The 15300-nt window shown below is 27.1% G+C and overlaps 2 protein-coding genes across 2 annotated transcripts; both read left to right on the forward strand.

Annotated features, from left to right (window-relative positions):
* Positions 1-719: 719 nt before the first annotated feature.
* Positions 720-4362, forward strand: LOC111031958. The gene is made up of 3 exons (XM_022312106.1): positions 720-742; positions 2036-3128; positions 4354-4362. The coding sequence occupies exons 1-3, from the start codon at positions 720-722 to the stop codon at positions 4360-4362; spliced, it is 1125 nt and encodes a 374-aa protein (XP_022167798.1).
* A 196-nt stretch (positions 4363-4558) lies between these two features.
* Positions 4559-14302, forward strand: LOC111031959 (pickpocket protein 28-like; the record flags this gene model as incomplete). Its single annotated transcript, XM_022312107.1, has 8 exons — positions 4559-4740; positions 7465-7692; positions 10470-10683; positions 10857-11127; positions 11672-11737; positions 11811-11958; positions 12042-12133; positions 14151-14302. Coding segments are annotated over exons 1-8 (1353 nt in total), but the record flags the coding sequence as incomplete, so codon positions are not given.
* Between the last annotated feature and the right edge of the window lie 998 nt (positions 14303-15300).

A 15300-nucleotide genomic window follows, 5' to 3' on the forward strand; every position in this document is an offset into this window, starting at 1 on the left:
TAAAGAAAAAATACCTTGTGTTTTTGCACGTACAAATTAAATTGGGCTGTGCTTCAATTAGCAACTAACGAGCTTTACAAGACAATGTGATATATATAAAAGCAATTTAATTTATCACAATTCTATAATCACAATTGACCAATATCTAATTTATACTAAAATGTAGTTATAAGTTAAACTGTAATAGAAATTATTTTAGCATAAAATATATATCTAGAGTACATATAACACAATATAACTTGAATCAGTTGAATCCGATTTCCATTATTAAGTTATATTATTATGTATTACAAATCACTATCACTGAAATAAGTTTTGATAATTTGTTAAAATGTGTTATTATAATAATTTGTTACCTTTATAAAACATTGTTGAGCTTTAAAGTATATACTTGCACAATGTTTTAATGTAAAACGAATAGTAAATAAGGATTTTAAGTATGTGTCTCTAGTCATAGGGGTTAACATTTGTTAGCTGTTAATAAGACTTAATTCTAGAACGATAAAAGCTTATTTTATTATTATTTGTTTATACTTAAAAATTAAACAATAATATATTTGTTGATTTTATTTCTTATTTTATAGTTAACCTATTCTTTTGAGTAGATCATTTTAAAATTATTTTAAGTTTGGTCGTTTTGTCAAATTTCAGTAACAAAAACAGAATGAGTGATTTTCGGTTGGTCAGGGTATGGATGTGGTACTGATTTCCTGTACATTATGTGCCTCATGAGTGGTGGCTGGTGCGTCACTGTAATCATTACAGTGTAATGGATGTGTTAAATTTGAACTCAATAATACAAAATCATTGTGTACAAAAAACGATTCTGAGGGAAAATGATCTGTCCACTGTCAGCTTATAATATTTCTAAGAAGATATAAAAAATGATGTCATTGTGATTAAAATAATTTATTTTACTATTAGGTATTAGTACTACAGTAGGTTAAATTATTTTCATCAAAAAAAAATTGAATTTTTAAATGTCATTGTATGTTTAAAATATAACAAAATACTTTAAAAGTTTCAAGTATCCACAAATGATATTTCTAAATTACAACAAAATAACTTAAATCAGTATTCTTGGTTATTTAATATGTAATTTCGTCGAAATTTAAAAATAAATTAACTATAATAAAAACTTTATTTACATATTTTTTAGATTTTTTAGTCATTGAATATCCTATTTATGTGGAACCTTGTTTTAAATTTTCAACCCTTACTCCTTAGCTGGAAAAGTTGAACATTTTATAAATTTTTAACTACAAAATAATTTAAAATTTGAAATTGAGGAGCTCATAAAAAAAATATTATTTATTTATTTAAGCTCAATTTTTTTTTTAATTTCCTGTAACAACAACTTATGAGGAACCTAGTAGTACATTTTCAAGTTTTTTGACTTGAGAGTTACACTAAAAATCAAAATTGATTTTGTAAAAATTCCCGTTTTTTTAAATTTTTTGTTTGTGAAGCTTTTGAAAATGTTTGGGAATTTTAAATTTTGACCTGAATGCACTAACTAGATTTACTTTCCCACCAGAAAAGAAACTAAAGTTGAAAATCGAAGCATTACTTCGACTACTTATCGTGTCCACCAGTGACGCCAAATACTATACGTACCTATGTTTACTACATGTTTAAAAGTGGGCTAGCGATCAGAGGAGGGCTGAACGGTTATGGTAATGACTTTTCGTCTTTGCAATATTTTAACCAACATAATAAATTATGTTTGATTACTTAATACAAATAAAAGATATATTAATAGTTATTTATATAGGAAGTTCGTAATTCAGTCTTTAAACCATAGGAAACTAATTTACAAAAACATTTTTCAATGCAAAGAAGAAATGTAGGTTTGGGGGCCGTTGTATTTTCATTTGGGCCTGATTACATTTTTAGAATCTCGGTGCCTCTGGTATACACAAGCACAAAGAAAAAAAAATATATAGTAAAATCAATACATTCCTCGTTTCTCTCAGAATCTAGAAATTCTTATCGGTAGTGTTAACTATTTTTCCTTCATTGGTATAATTAACAGTGTTGCAGAAAAAACTTGTAACGCTAAATTGTATGTTGACGAGGTTAAAACTACAATATTAAAAGAAGAAACTGAATACAATCATCTCCCTCCTAAAAACGTTCAACGACAAATTATATCAAATCAAGTTAAAAGAAAAGCTATAGAAAAGCCGTTAAAATTAATTAACAAACAAATATTTACTGAAAAATCAACAAATGATCTCAAAATTGAAGACATATCAAATATACGACAAAATTTATATAGAGCAAGAAGAAAATCTATACTAAAATTACCCAAGAATTTGCGAGAAACTCAGGAAATAATAATGTCCACAACAACACTTACAAATAGAAATGAAGAATATTTATTAATAAATGATTTTGAAAATAATATAACAGCGTTTTCAACGGTAACTAATTTAAAGTTCATCTGTTGTCAAGAAAAAATATTTATGGATGGGACCTTTTCTTACTGTCCGAAATATTTTTACCAATTATTTACGATTCACACAGTAAATAATGGACATTATATTCCATTAATTTTTTTTCTTTTACCGAGTAAAGAATCTATTGTCTATGAAAGAGCTCTAAAGGCTTTAATTGATATTTGTGAATCAAAATTATCAATTAAATTCAATCCAAAAGTATGTGTTGTAGATTTTGAGAAAAGTTTACATAATGCTATAATTACTGTTTGGCCTACTATAATTTTACACGGCTGTCGTTTTCATTTATCTCAAGCATGGTGGAGAAAAATTCAAAATTTAGGCTTAACTAGTGAGTATAAGAATGATTTAAGTGAAATTGGACAATGGTTAAGGTGGATATTTGGTCTATCACTACTTGAACCAGAAAATGTTGGAAATCTCTTTGCAAACGATTTTATGAGTATAAAATCTACGGATGAACGGGTAACTCAATTTAGTGATTATCTTATTAATATGTATATTGACGAAGACGCAACTTTTCCACCATTTATGTGGGCGTCGTGCAGTATATCAAGTGAAAGAACTACAAATGCCTGCGAGTCGTTTCATTCAGCATTCGGAAAATACTTTTACTCAGCACACCCAAATATTTTTGTATTTTTGGAAGTTTTGAAACTTATACAAGTACAGACATACATAAAAATCAATAGTATTCAAAAAGAAAATAAAATACAAAATATTAAGTATAAAAAACAAAAAACAAACATCGATGATCATATTTCAAGATATAAAAACGGTACTATTGATATGTTTCAATTTGTGAAGTCGGTAAGTCACCATTACAAGAAATAAAATTTTAATACTTTTTGACAATTTATTCATATGTAATTTATCATCATTTATTTATATGTATTTTAATTTTTTAAATTTTTTATATTTTTAAATTACACTTTATTTTATATGTTTGATAATTTAATTCATTATGTACTTTTTAATTAAAATAAAATATCTAATATAATAGTATAATAATATGACGGTACTATCAATATATTTCAATTTGTGAAGTCGGTAAGTCACCATTACAAGAAATGAAATTTTAATACTTTTTGACAATTTATTCATATGTAATTTATCATCGTTTATTTATATGTATTTTAATTTTTTTATATTTTTTAAATTACACTTTATTTTATGTGTTTGATAATAATATTATAATCTAATAATAGTATAATAATATGATATTTTATATTTTATAATATCTTCCTGGCACAATAGATATATATTATGTATACCAAATTAATTTGTGATAAATTTATTGGCGCAAAAGACGTATACCTTTTTCATTTGGGATAAATCCACCGGCGCAAAAGATGTATAAATTTCAGGTAGTCTAGAAAAATCAGCGCAATTGACAAACACCGCTAAATTTTGGTCTAAAACAACCATGACTGTTGATAGCGGTAGGTGCTTACAAGGGACACGCAGACCTGAAATGTCAACAAGGCATGTAACAATTACAGGTTATATAATATGCTAGAATTAAATTCAAAATGTCATTAAAATATAATAACCTATTTATATTGTAAATACCAACATTTTTCTTTTTGAATGATAATTATTGTTTGAATAATTTTTGTTTATATGAGAAAGGCAAATATTATATTTTAACGAATTTTTAAGAAACGTATAATAATATGTGGGTAAATAAATTATACTTATTTATATAGGTACTGCATGGTACTCATATAATATTTATGGATAGTAAGGACCCCCTTAGAATAAATATGTCAAAATAATATTTATACTCGGTACTTACACTGACGAATATGTTATTTATTTTGTAAAATATATATTTAAATGTGTATTTAATGAAACACCTTGTCAGAACTTAATATTTTACCATGTTTAGGCTACCTAGCTAGTGCTTACCTTCTTTAGTGACTTGCATAATTGTTTTTAATAGTTATACGATACCTACTTCATTATAATTCATATTTCAAGTACCATATAATAAATTCAGATGTAGAGCATAAATTCTGCTCATCATAAATTGTTTTAATATTATACTATTATTTCGATTTAAAAAATATTTTGTTTTTTAAATTTATTTCGAAATGATTGATTCGCATTTTAATGGCATAATTATTCGAAGACGGATGGGTGTATTAAATGGTAAGCAGATGAATATTAAGCCAATAGGTTTTGGCGAAGGAAATTATTTACGGAAATTTTCCATTGCCACAAGTTTACATGGAGTAATTTATTTAGGGGAACCCAAGCGACCATATTTAGAAAGGTTGGTACCAGACAAAATATGTTATTCTTATTAATCATAAGAACAAATATGTGTTATAAACTTATAAGTTATAACCATAGACCTTTTACTCATTTTATGAGTACCGAGTACCTATAAAGATTAAAGTGGGATTGACAACTCACCGTATAGTGTCGTACTGTCGTGTTCCATATATTTAATAGGTAATTAATATATTTAATGTTGTGGCAACGTGACCAACATTTTATTACCTATATGTATTAAATATACGAACACGACACGGCACTGTGAGTTATAAACTCCACTTAAGGTTTATGGTTATAACCTCAAAATGAAATTTTACTTATAAATGAAATAATTAATATACGTTTGAAAAAAAATCGTTATAGGTATAGTTTTTTTTGATCCACTCGAAAAAAAAGTTGAAAATAATAGACATTCAGTCAGCGAATGTGCTTTGTGCAATATACTGTAACTGTATGTCTGTATACATTGTGTTTCACTTTTAGATTTTGTGAGCGAAACGAAATCTCGAATTTTCAAATCACTTTGTAGTTAAATTTCATAACATTTTTAATATTCATACCTAAAGCGGCTAAAGCAGTGGCGTGTAACATAGGGTCCAAGTGTTGCTGAGGCAACACCTTAAATATGGGTGGGTCGGTATTGATAAAAGAAACATAGGGCATTTTATAAGTCGGTATAATAGTATAATGAGGGGTAGGTCACCAACAATTATTAGAGCAACACCTTTTTTTTTTATAATACACGCCACTGAGCTTAAGGTTTGAAAATTGAATATTAGATTCCTCATAAGTTTTTGTTATTGTTGGAGATAAAAAAAAAGAAGTTGTACGCAAATCCACCAATAATTTTTATAATTGACGAAATTTGATAATTGCTCGAAAAATAACGATTTCTCATCAAACAATTAAAAAAAAAATAAATATAACCGTAGATATAGATACTGTTGATACTATTTTCACCAAATGTTTAAATTACTATATTCTACAATTTGTATAATTGTCTAAACATTTTGACTCTTTTTGAGCATTTCTTCTTATTATTAATTGTTAGGTAGGTATTTATAGAATTTATATAGACATTTTCAATTTTTTGTCTATGTATGTCGAAAAAAAAAATATTCACGGGGTTGAAAAGCTTGAGTATCTTATAGCTAAGTATTGAAAAATATTAAGAATAATATGCACATTTTTTTATAATCATTAAAGCATTCAAATTTTAACAAAATGTATTTTGTAGTTACGTAAGAGTTTAATAAAGTATCCAGTCAACATAGTTTTTTTTATAGATATTTTAAATTTAAATTTGGATGAAATTGACAAACTTTCTGTATTTGCTCAGAATCAATTGATAAACATAATATTTTTTTTGGTATGAAATGATTTATAATAGAATTCAAATACAACACATATACATACACAGGGGTTAAATTGGTTGGGGGACGTGGGTGTATTCAGTCTCCCTACCTCTGATAGCGGTTAAAAGCGTTTTCTTTAACAAATTAGGATTTTATACATTAGACATTATACATACAAATATATACGGAATGTTGAAAACTATATGGAGGCATTAGTCCCCTCTGAATTTTTTCCCATTTTAAACAATGAATATACAAGTGACTTATTCCTAAAGGACGAGGGACACTCGACACTTACTTGCTACTCTTCAGCAGAGCGGTTACCTACTTTCCTCCTTTTTATTTATTTGTGTGTTACACTCACATTGTTTGTGACAAGTTACAATTATAAAATTAAAAAATGTAAATGGCCACTATCTAAGTAACAGGCACGTTACACTTATATGGAAAACCATTCGAAGGAGGGGGGAGGGTCATGAGTAAAAAAATTAAACATTTTTATAGTCGCCAAATAAACAAAATATTATTAATTAATCGTTATCATAAAAATGTTTATCATCAATCTTTATAATAAGTAATCGTGAAGATTGGGTGACCGTATATTAATCAGAAAAATAAATGGGTGGAACTTATAAATTCCAATATACAAACATAATTTTCGTATTAATGTAATTCCATCAGTACTATTATTATTTCCCATTGTAGCGGTGTGGAACTCCATTACAGTTTTCATATTTTTATAATTATAATATTACGTATAGTATTATATACTATACATATATCATAAACGTCATCTTTCATCATTCTGTAATATCACGGAGTAAAGCTATATATATCATATATGTATAACTATTATGTATAGTAAACAAAATTTATAATAGTCCTTCGGCCTGCTAGACATTCGTCAGCCGAGCTAGTCTCGTTTCACCACTTGCTCGGTGTATTGTTGCTGCCAGATCATCGGTAAAGTAAAATATTTTATATTACATTTTAAATATACGTTAAATAATACTCGGTTTAACTAGTTGTCTTGTCGAACATCCAAATCCTCTCACATTCCCCCGTTTGGTACAGATCTATTACTACGGATACACAATTACACACAGTATACCAGTAGTGATAGACAATAATTTAATTGTTACCACGTAACACCATTCTATAAGTGGATATATTTAATATTGTTTATATATTTTTTGTTTTCATAAAAATTAAATGTCCACATAGACACATAGTAAAGAAAAATTCCTATCAATTATTTTTTTCTTTAAATAGGCAAGAACTTTACGAAATTTTTATCTTTTTATTCGTCAACAAAAACAATTAATTATTTTATTTTAAAATATCATATTTTTGTATATAATCAGGATATTTTGGATTTGTGTCATATCATTGGTGTTCCTTATGTGTGGATATCAAATACAACAGTTGTATAACAATTGGATGGAAGGTGATATTATGACAATATTAAACGAAAGTAATAGACATTTTTCAGCATTGAATGATGTACCATTCCCCGGAATCACAATATGTAGTGATTTGCAATTGCAGAACCTAGACAATAATTTAACGAGTTTAAATCAAACGCTTGATAGGTAAGTATAAGGTCTATATAGGAAGATAATACATTCTAATAATTTGATAATTATATAATAATATACTATATATGTCTATACAACATATCAGAAATAATGTATTTATTTCAGAGAATATGAAGATAGCATAAACTTAATGTGTCATCTTTATGAACCTAATCTAAGCATTGGTCAACATTCTATAAATTCAAAAACATGGGATTTATTACTAAACGTAAGACTTTATGGCAATATATTAATTTACTGCAATGGTCTGCGTGGACCGTGCGACTATTACGCTTAATCTTAAACACGCTTGGCGAAGTGTGGAGATTATACTTTTTGATCTGTGTATGGTGAATTTCGAAAAATCCTCCGTATAAAAATTATTCAAGATTTTTTATTCAGAAAGTAAAATATTCGATTAATTTACAAAAACAAATATATTATACCATGTAAAATATAGTATATAGCAGAGGTATTCAAATTGTGCTTAGCGGCTCCCAGGGGCGTCGAGGGAGTTGTCTAAGGGATAATATAAGGCTAATATAGTTTATAATAGGGACGACAGATATGCAGTGTACGTTGTTATGTTATCTATAGCCTATGCACATAATATAAAATAATACGTAATTTTATATTTATTTAGTCAATACTTACTTAGGTAAATAGCAAGTAAAATCATTCTTGATTTACTTAGTTATTTTTCTTATTTCATGTGTTAACTATTATCCTTAGTATAAATTGTCCAATAACTAGGAAACCACTCGTTCAAATTTTTGTTTCGATCATCAAAATTCTCAAAAAACTTATCAGCTAAATAATTTAAAGACAAAAAGTGGGTATTCGTATTGCCACAGAGCACTTTTTAAGTGGCACAAAAAATCTCAGGAATATGAAAACATGGTATTTGAGTATATTTAAAGATTCCAAAAATCAGATTTTGAAAAACTTCATTATTAAAGAAAAAAAGGGGGGTGAGCGTATTTGTTGGATCACTCTGTATAATAGCTATAATATAATGGTTCACTATCACTTTATAATAATTAATAGGTAGGTACTTACCTACTTATTATAATATTATTTTTTTTATATTACTACCAAGTAAAATTTATTGTATTGCTTATAAGAATTTTCTTTTTTTGGCGGATACATCTAAGTTATCTAACCAAAACCAAAATTAATGGTGAATGCATTAACCAAACGTATATGTTATGACTTGGAGATTATTAACAAACTTAATCAAAACAATTACTGAAAACTTCAAAAATCATTTTTAAATATCAGGTGTCTATTCTAAACATTTTTATTATGTTAAATGTGTGCAATGTGCATCACATGCCATCGCATTATTGACTGTCCTAGTGTCCTGCTCATCAATATCGTGTCGTTGATTAATTTTCCAATGAATTGTAATACTTGGTTTAATATTTGCGTAGATATTCGTAAAATTCGATAATATCATTGAATTATATTATACACATACAATTACTAAAATGTTGAATGTGAAAATTATGCAATTATTATTAAGTTGATGAAAATACTAAAGAGGGAACTACATTACTATATTCACGCCAAAAGAGGAGTTAGTTTTGTGCTAAATGAGTTACTCTCGCTATGCATTCTAACAATCATACTAAAATACTAATTTGATTAATTCTTATAATGGAAATTTTTTTTTTACAATTCTTGTAGGTAGATTTTAGGTCGGTATGTCTAGTATAATACAGGTATAATTTTATTGTACACTTTTTAAAATCTTTAAGTACCTATACTTACCAATAGTATATTTTACATTTGTACATTATTATTTATTTGTACACAAATAAATAGTTCAAGTAATACTCGTATAGACTTAGAAAGCATGTACCTTTCTAACTTATGTTTAAAGTATCTTGATTATTTAAGGTTTAGAACGGAGTGTTAGCTATAAACTGATTGTAATATTTTATAATTTATAATTTATACTACCTTATAACTATATAGTCATACATAATAATTAATGTAATTAAATATTTATATTTTATTCACTTTTTTACCATACTAATTACCTAATAATAATTATCAAACTAAAATATTGAGTGGCAATTTAAAGATCCAATAGACGTATTTATTTACATGAAAATTCAATCGAATATTTTTGTGCCATTTATTTTATTTTTTAACCAATTATAAAATCACTTAATCTCTTCTAGTTTATTTTAGATTACAATAATAATTTATAGGTAACTTGATTTATATAATTATATTGTACCACCGTTAGCATCCACCATCAGCAAGTGCATGGCTGTAGTACCTATATGATTCATCCAAAACTACCAAATAAAAATGTTTTAATTATAATTTCAAACGATATTTCATAATATCTAAGTTCATTTATAACATATTAAACTTACATTTACGATGAACAACGAGCTAATAGTATTTTTATGAAATATATCTGGTTTTAACAAGACGTCTGTATATTTTTTTAAGGCTCATAGAATTTTTTGTAAACAACGTGTTATATCAATAACTTGGATTAGAGAAAAAATCAATGTACCTTGTAAATATTTCCAACCAGTATATACAATTTATGGAGTTTGTTATTCATTGAATATGGTTCCTTTTCATCAGCTGCTTAGTAATGACTATAATCAAGTGTAAGTTATTATTTTATAGCATGTAGTTATAGTATATTTCTATAACACATTCTAAAAAATCAGAATTAGGGATCTCGGTCAATCCATGTGCAATGCACTGCATACTTACATATTATTATTTATTAGGTTTATACTTTATACATCATGTGTATTTAGGTTATCAAATTTGAATCATACTAAAGCAGAAATTATAACAAAGGCAAACAAAACTGCATGGGATCCAGAAATTGGATTTAATAAAAATGCAGAGCCATTTAATTTACCATGGAAAGTTACAGGTGATACTGTCGAAGACTCTGTTATAATAAGATTCAATTTACAAAACGAAAATACAAGAAAACACTGTCCTAAAACTGATAAAGGAATGACGGTAGGTTAGGTTACCCTATTGCGTAGGTTACTTTAAGCTAACCTATACATATTTAATAGGTACATAATTTGTTTTGGAACACATAGCTATTTACAATTTATTTTACACATAAATCTTAATATTTTAAATGGTTATAATGATATGATTTGCAAAAATTTGTAAATTTGTTATAGTTATTTTTACATAGTCCGATTGATGTACCTGCTAATATCCAACCTACAGCGTATATTGCTGTCAACAATATAGCTTATATTACAACTACATTTACTTGGGTAACAACATCTGAAAGTATTTTAAGTTGGAAACCCGATATTCGGCACTGTTATTATCAGCATGAGAGGACTTTAAAGTTTTTCAGAAAATATACAGTTAATAACTGTGATATTGAGTGTAGAGCCAATAATTCATTGAAGATGTGTGGTTGTGTGGCTTACTACCACCCAAGTGAGCATATCCTCAGTACCTATACATTTAATAATATAATATAGTATATCTATCATAATATTAATTGGTTTAATTGTTGTAATTGTACCATTTATATTATTAACTTTAAATTTGATAATAGGTCAATTCACTTTATAATACTAAAGTCTAAAGGGTAACAAATAACTACACAAGTTAGGTTTTGCTAAACGAAAATGTATGTTTCATTTGGGTCAGAGGGAAAAAAAATGCTCACCGATTCTATTTTTAATTAATAATAAGTACTTTATAGTAAAATGTATTCAATTTATTGGAATATTACATGAAAAGCAATTACATACAAACATGACGTAATAGAATACTGAATACCTATATAGTAATTTTGACCACGAGGAGCGGAGTACTACGAAATAGTGCCCGTTCAATCCTAGGCTCCAGGCTCATTATCTTGCTGAAAAACTGTCTAGAAAAATAGAACCACCCCTCCCTATGTAGAATTAAGAAAACTATTTGTTTCTCATAAGTCATAACCCACATTAATATAAATAACGCTATATATGTATAGGAGATATACATACTCCAATATGTGGTTCTGAAAACTACAAATGTATGCGACAGTATTCAAATGAAGGTAAACTTCATAATAATTTACTATACCTAAGAATACAAAAACATAATAATTAATGCAACAATTAATTTTCTAGTTTATTCAATCTTTGACAAGAATTTGTTAACTATGAATACTATAAATGATTGTAATTGTTTAGATGTCTGTACAGGCATCGGATTCAAACATAACGTTGTATACACTCATAGAAATTTGACAAAGAATGTTAAAAATCCCCAAAAAAGGTTGAAATGTTTAATTATATTTGAGATTATGAACATTACATATTTTTTTTAAATTTCAAAATTGTTTTTATTTACTTATATAGAAATCAATACAGATCGATTATAGTTATGTATTACAAGAGGAATTTATGGAGTGCACAAAGAACTGCCTTGATACCAGTTAATGAATTATTAGGTAAGTTGTAAGTAAAGATACCACTTCACCACTGCACCACTGCAACTGCAATAATGTACTCAACTAGCTATTATTAATTCAACTCTTTATTCCTTTAACTTATTACTTATAAACAGTAGTCGAAATGGCTCAAAATAAGCGGAGGGATGCCTCTTATACTACTATGGTTTATCTACATACACTTTAACAATAGGTTCTAATAGTATGCATTATACAGTAGGTCTAGGTATAAAAACAAAAAAATAACTAAACTTTTTTATACATTAGGACTATAGTCTAAAGCCTTTAATGACATAGGTATTAATAACTTTCAAATTAATAATTAATGAGTAATGACATTAAAATGTTGCAGAACATAGTATTATCAAAAAAATAACTAAAGATTGAGATTTGTATGTAAAAAGGTTTCGTAGTAATCACTAATAAATAATAACTAATAAGTATAGCACTTTAGCTATTGTCTATTGACACAAAATTACAAGATTTAATTTAATTTTCAGCTGAACACTAAATCAAAACAATATAATAAAATATAAAAGTGTAATATGTGGCTTGGCGTGGTGCGTTGGCTGCTGTTGACTGGTAGTAAGTAACGGCCACAGATAATAGCTCCCAGATGGGTTACCACCCGGGTTCATAGTAGTTAAAAATGTTGCCACACATACACTACGCGCTTGCTACCGACCTTAACAGCCGTAACAATCGTAAAAACAACCTACCTTACCAACTTTACCCCTACCACAGTTCATAACCCCCACAAGAGCTAATGGCCTTAGTCGTCGGGCTTAAGATCAATAAAAAAAAAGTGTAATAACCATAGAGTAAGAATAACTAGGAAACAAATTATTAGACATTTATTTGCAATTGTATATTGATATTTGTGAACAAAATAAATATTAAATAATATAAAATTATATTAAGTAATTAAATAACATAATATAGTCAATCTCATCTTGACTTTCTTCCCAAAATGTGATACACAAATCAATTTTATTTTATTTTATTACATATTTCTTTATAGTATTATGTACCTGGACTATATCCTGGTTATAACCACGGATAAAAAGAAGTTCTTTAAGAACTTCGTATCGTTCTTTTTATCCATGACTGTAAAGTAAAGAAAGAAAAAATATGTTGATAAGTCATAAACATAACGTTATAAATTGTATATTTATTGTTTTGGTCTCGACTTTCAAACTCATGATATAGTAAGGCTCTATATTATATACCTAATGGTTATGCTATGCGCCTATGCCACCATTTTGGAATTTTGCGACTCATTTATCGATATAAACAATGATGAAAAAATAAATAAAATAGTGATAAATAAACGCAGGCAATTTCATATTCACAGTCATAAATGAGTCGCAAAATGCCAAAATGGTGGCATAGGCGCATAGCATACCCATTATATAATATAGAGACTTACTATACATGACTCTGGATACCTCTCTAATAGATACCTATTAGCTATTGTGCCCTAGATATAGTTTACCATCATCGGGCAATACCAATAATACCATAGAGAAAGTCTATAAGTAACTCAATCACCAGAATAATAAATTATAGTATTCGTATTTAAATTTTTCTTATCAACATAAAATTATAAGAATAATTGACGTTTAGATTAATTAGATCTAGACGTCAAGTGGTCCAATTTAAATGAGTTAAAAATATTTAATTCATATAAAAAAAACATTGTATTCTTGTAAAATTAATAAAAAATCATCGTAAAAAATACAATTTTTATGAAACACCAATATAAATTGATAATATTTGTATATAATTATAGGGAGGGTGCTTTATTTTAGACATAATAAGTGGAGGGATGGAAAATGCAAATCATAAAAAATGGAAGGATGCCATCTCACCATATCCCCCATATCACTTCGACCACTGCTTATTTAATATAATATATATAATATAGAAACAATCATTATACACCTATTTTCTTTCTTTTTCATTATTGACATTTATTTTTAGATTCATTAAAACTTATATATATATGTTTTTTTAGGTAATATTGGTGGATCCCTAGGATTATTTCTTGGCGCAAGCATAATAAGTGTGTTTGAGCTTGTATACTTTTTTGTGATACGATTATACGTTGACCGATGGAATAAAAAAAAAGTTAAAAAAGTTGTTAAAAAGAACCGTAAACTGCCTCTAGTGAGTATATAGTCGATTTCGAATGTAGGTACTTCATAGTTCGTCGTTGAATATAGGCCACTGCAGTAATATTTGTTACATTCGAAATCGATGATCAATATTATCATACAGCTTATGATAGGCGTATGTATAGGTACAACGATTATAATAATCAAGTAATTCCACCAAGTTCTTATATTCTATAAATTTATTATAATAATAATAAAAAGGTGGGCATGTGAAGACGTGTGTAACGAGTGAAGACGTCCTATTAGCCTATACTATTATAATTTAAGTATATTTTATGATATTATTGCTTTTAAAGTAATTCATATTAGCCGATTATTAGGTACTATTAGTATATTACAGTAGATAGAGTTAAATTTTGTCCAAAAATATTTCATTTGATATTTTGATATACTTTAAAAGTTTATCAATAGGGCAGTGAAGTTATTGCATTAAAAAACACACTAAATTGATTGCATTAAAATATATTAAAAATTGCACTTATAAATTTAAAAATTGCATTGAAAAAATTTAAAAAAATTTAATTATAATTAATAAAATTAAATATATTAATACATAGTAATAATACAAATTAAATATTGATATTGCTTACATTATTGCATTGTACTACAAATAAATTTTTTAAGTTTTCAAAATCGAATGATCGTCTGTTATCGCACAACAAATTTTTGTATCGGGAGAAACTTCTTTCTACGTCAGTAGTTGTTATTGGCGCGTACTTGAAATAGATTAAATCGTTGGTGGTCAAGTCTTCTGGCAAGCCCTCCATTGACTGTATTTCTCCACTTAGAATTTTTGATATACGAAAAATTACTTGATATCCTTCATTTTTTTTTAGTAGGTATTACAACAAATATAGAAATTTGTTCACTGCTACGTTTAGTTACTTTTATTTTAAGTTATATAATCTTAAATGTAAACGAAAATTATGAAAAAAAATTAAAATTGCAGTAAAATTAAAAAAATCGCCAAAAGTGCATTTATTGCAATAT

This window comes from Myzus persicae, unplaced genomic scaffold (assembly GCF_001856785.1).
Source record: "Myzus persicae strain clone G006 unplaced genomic scaffold, MPER_G0061.0, whole genome shotgun sequence".
Classification (NCBI taxonomy): Eukaryota; Metazoa; Arthropoda; class Insecta; order Hemiptera; family Aphididae; genus Myzus; species Myzus persicae.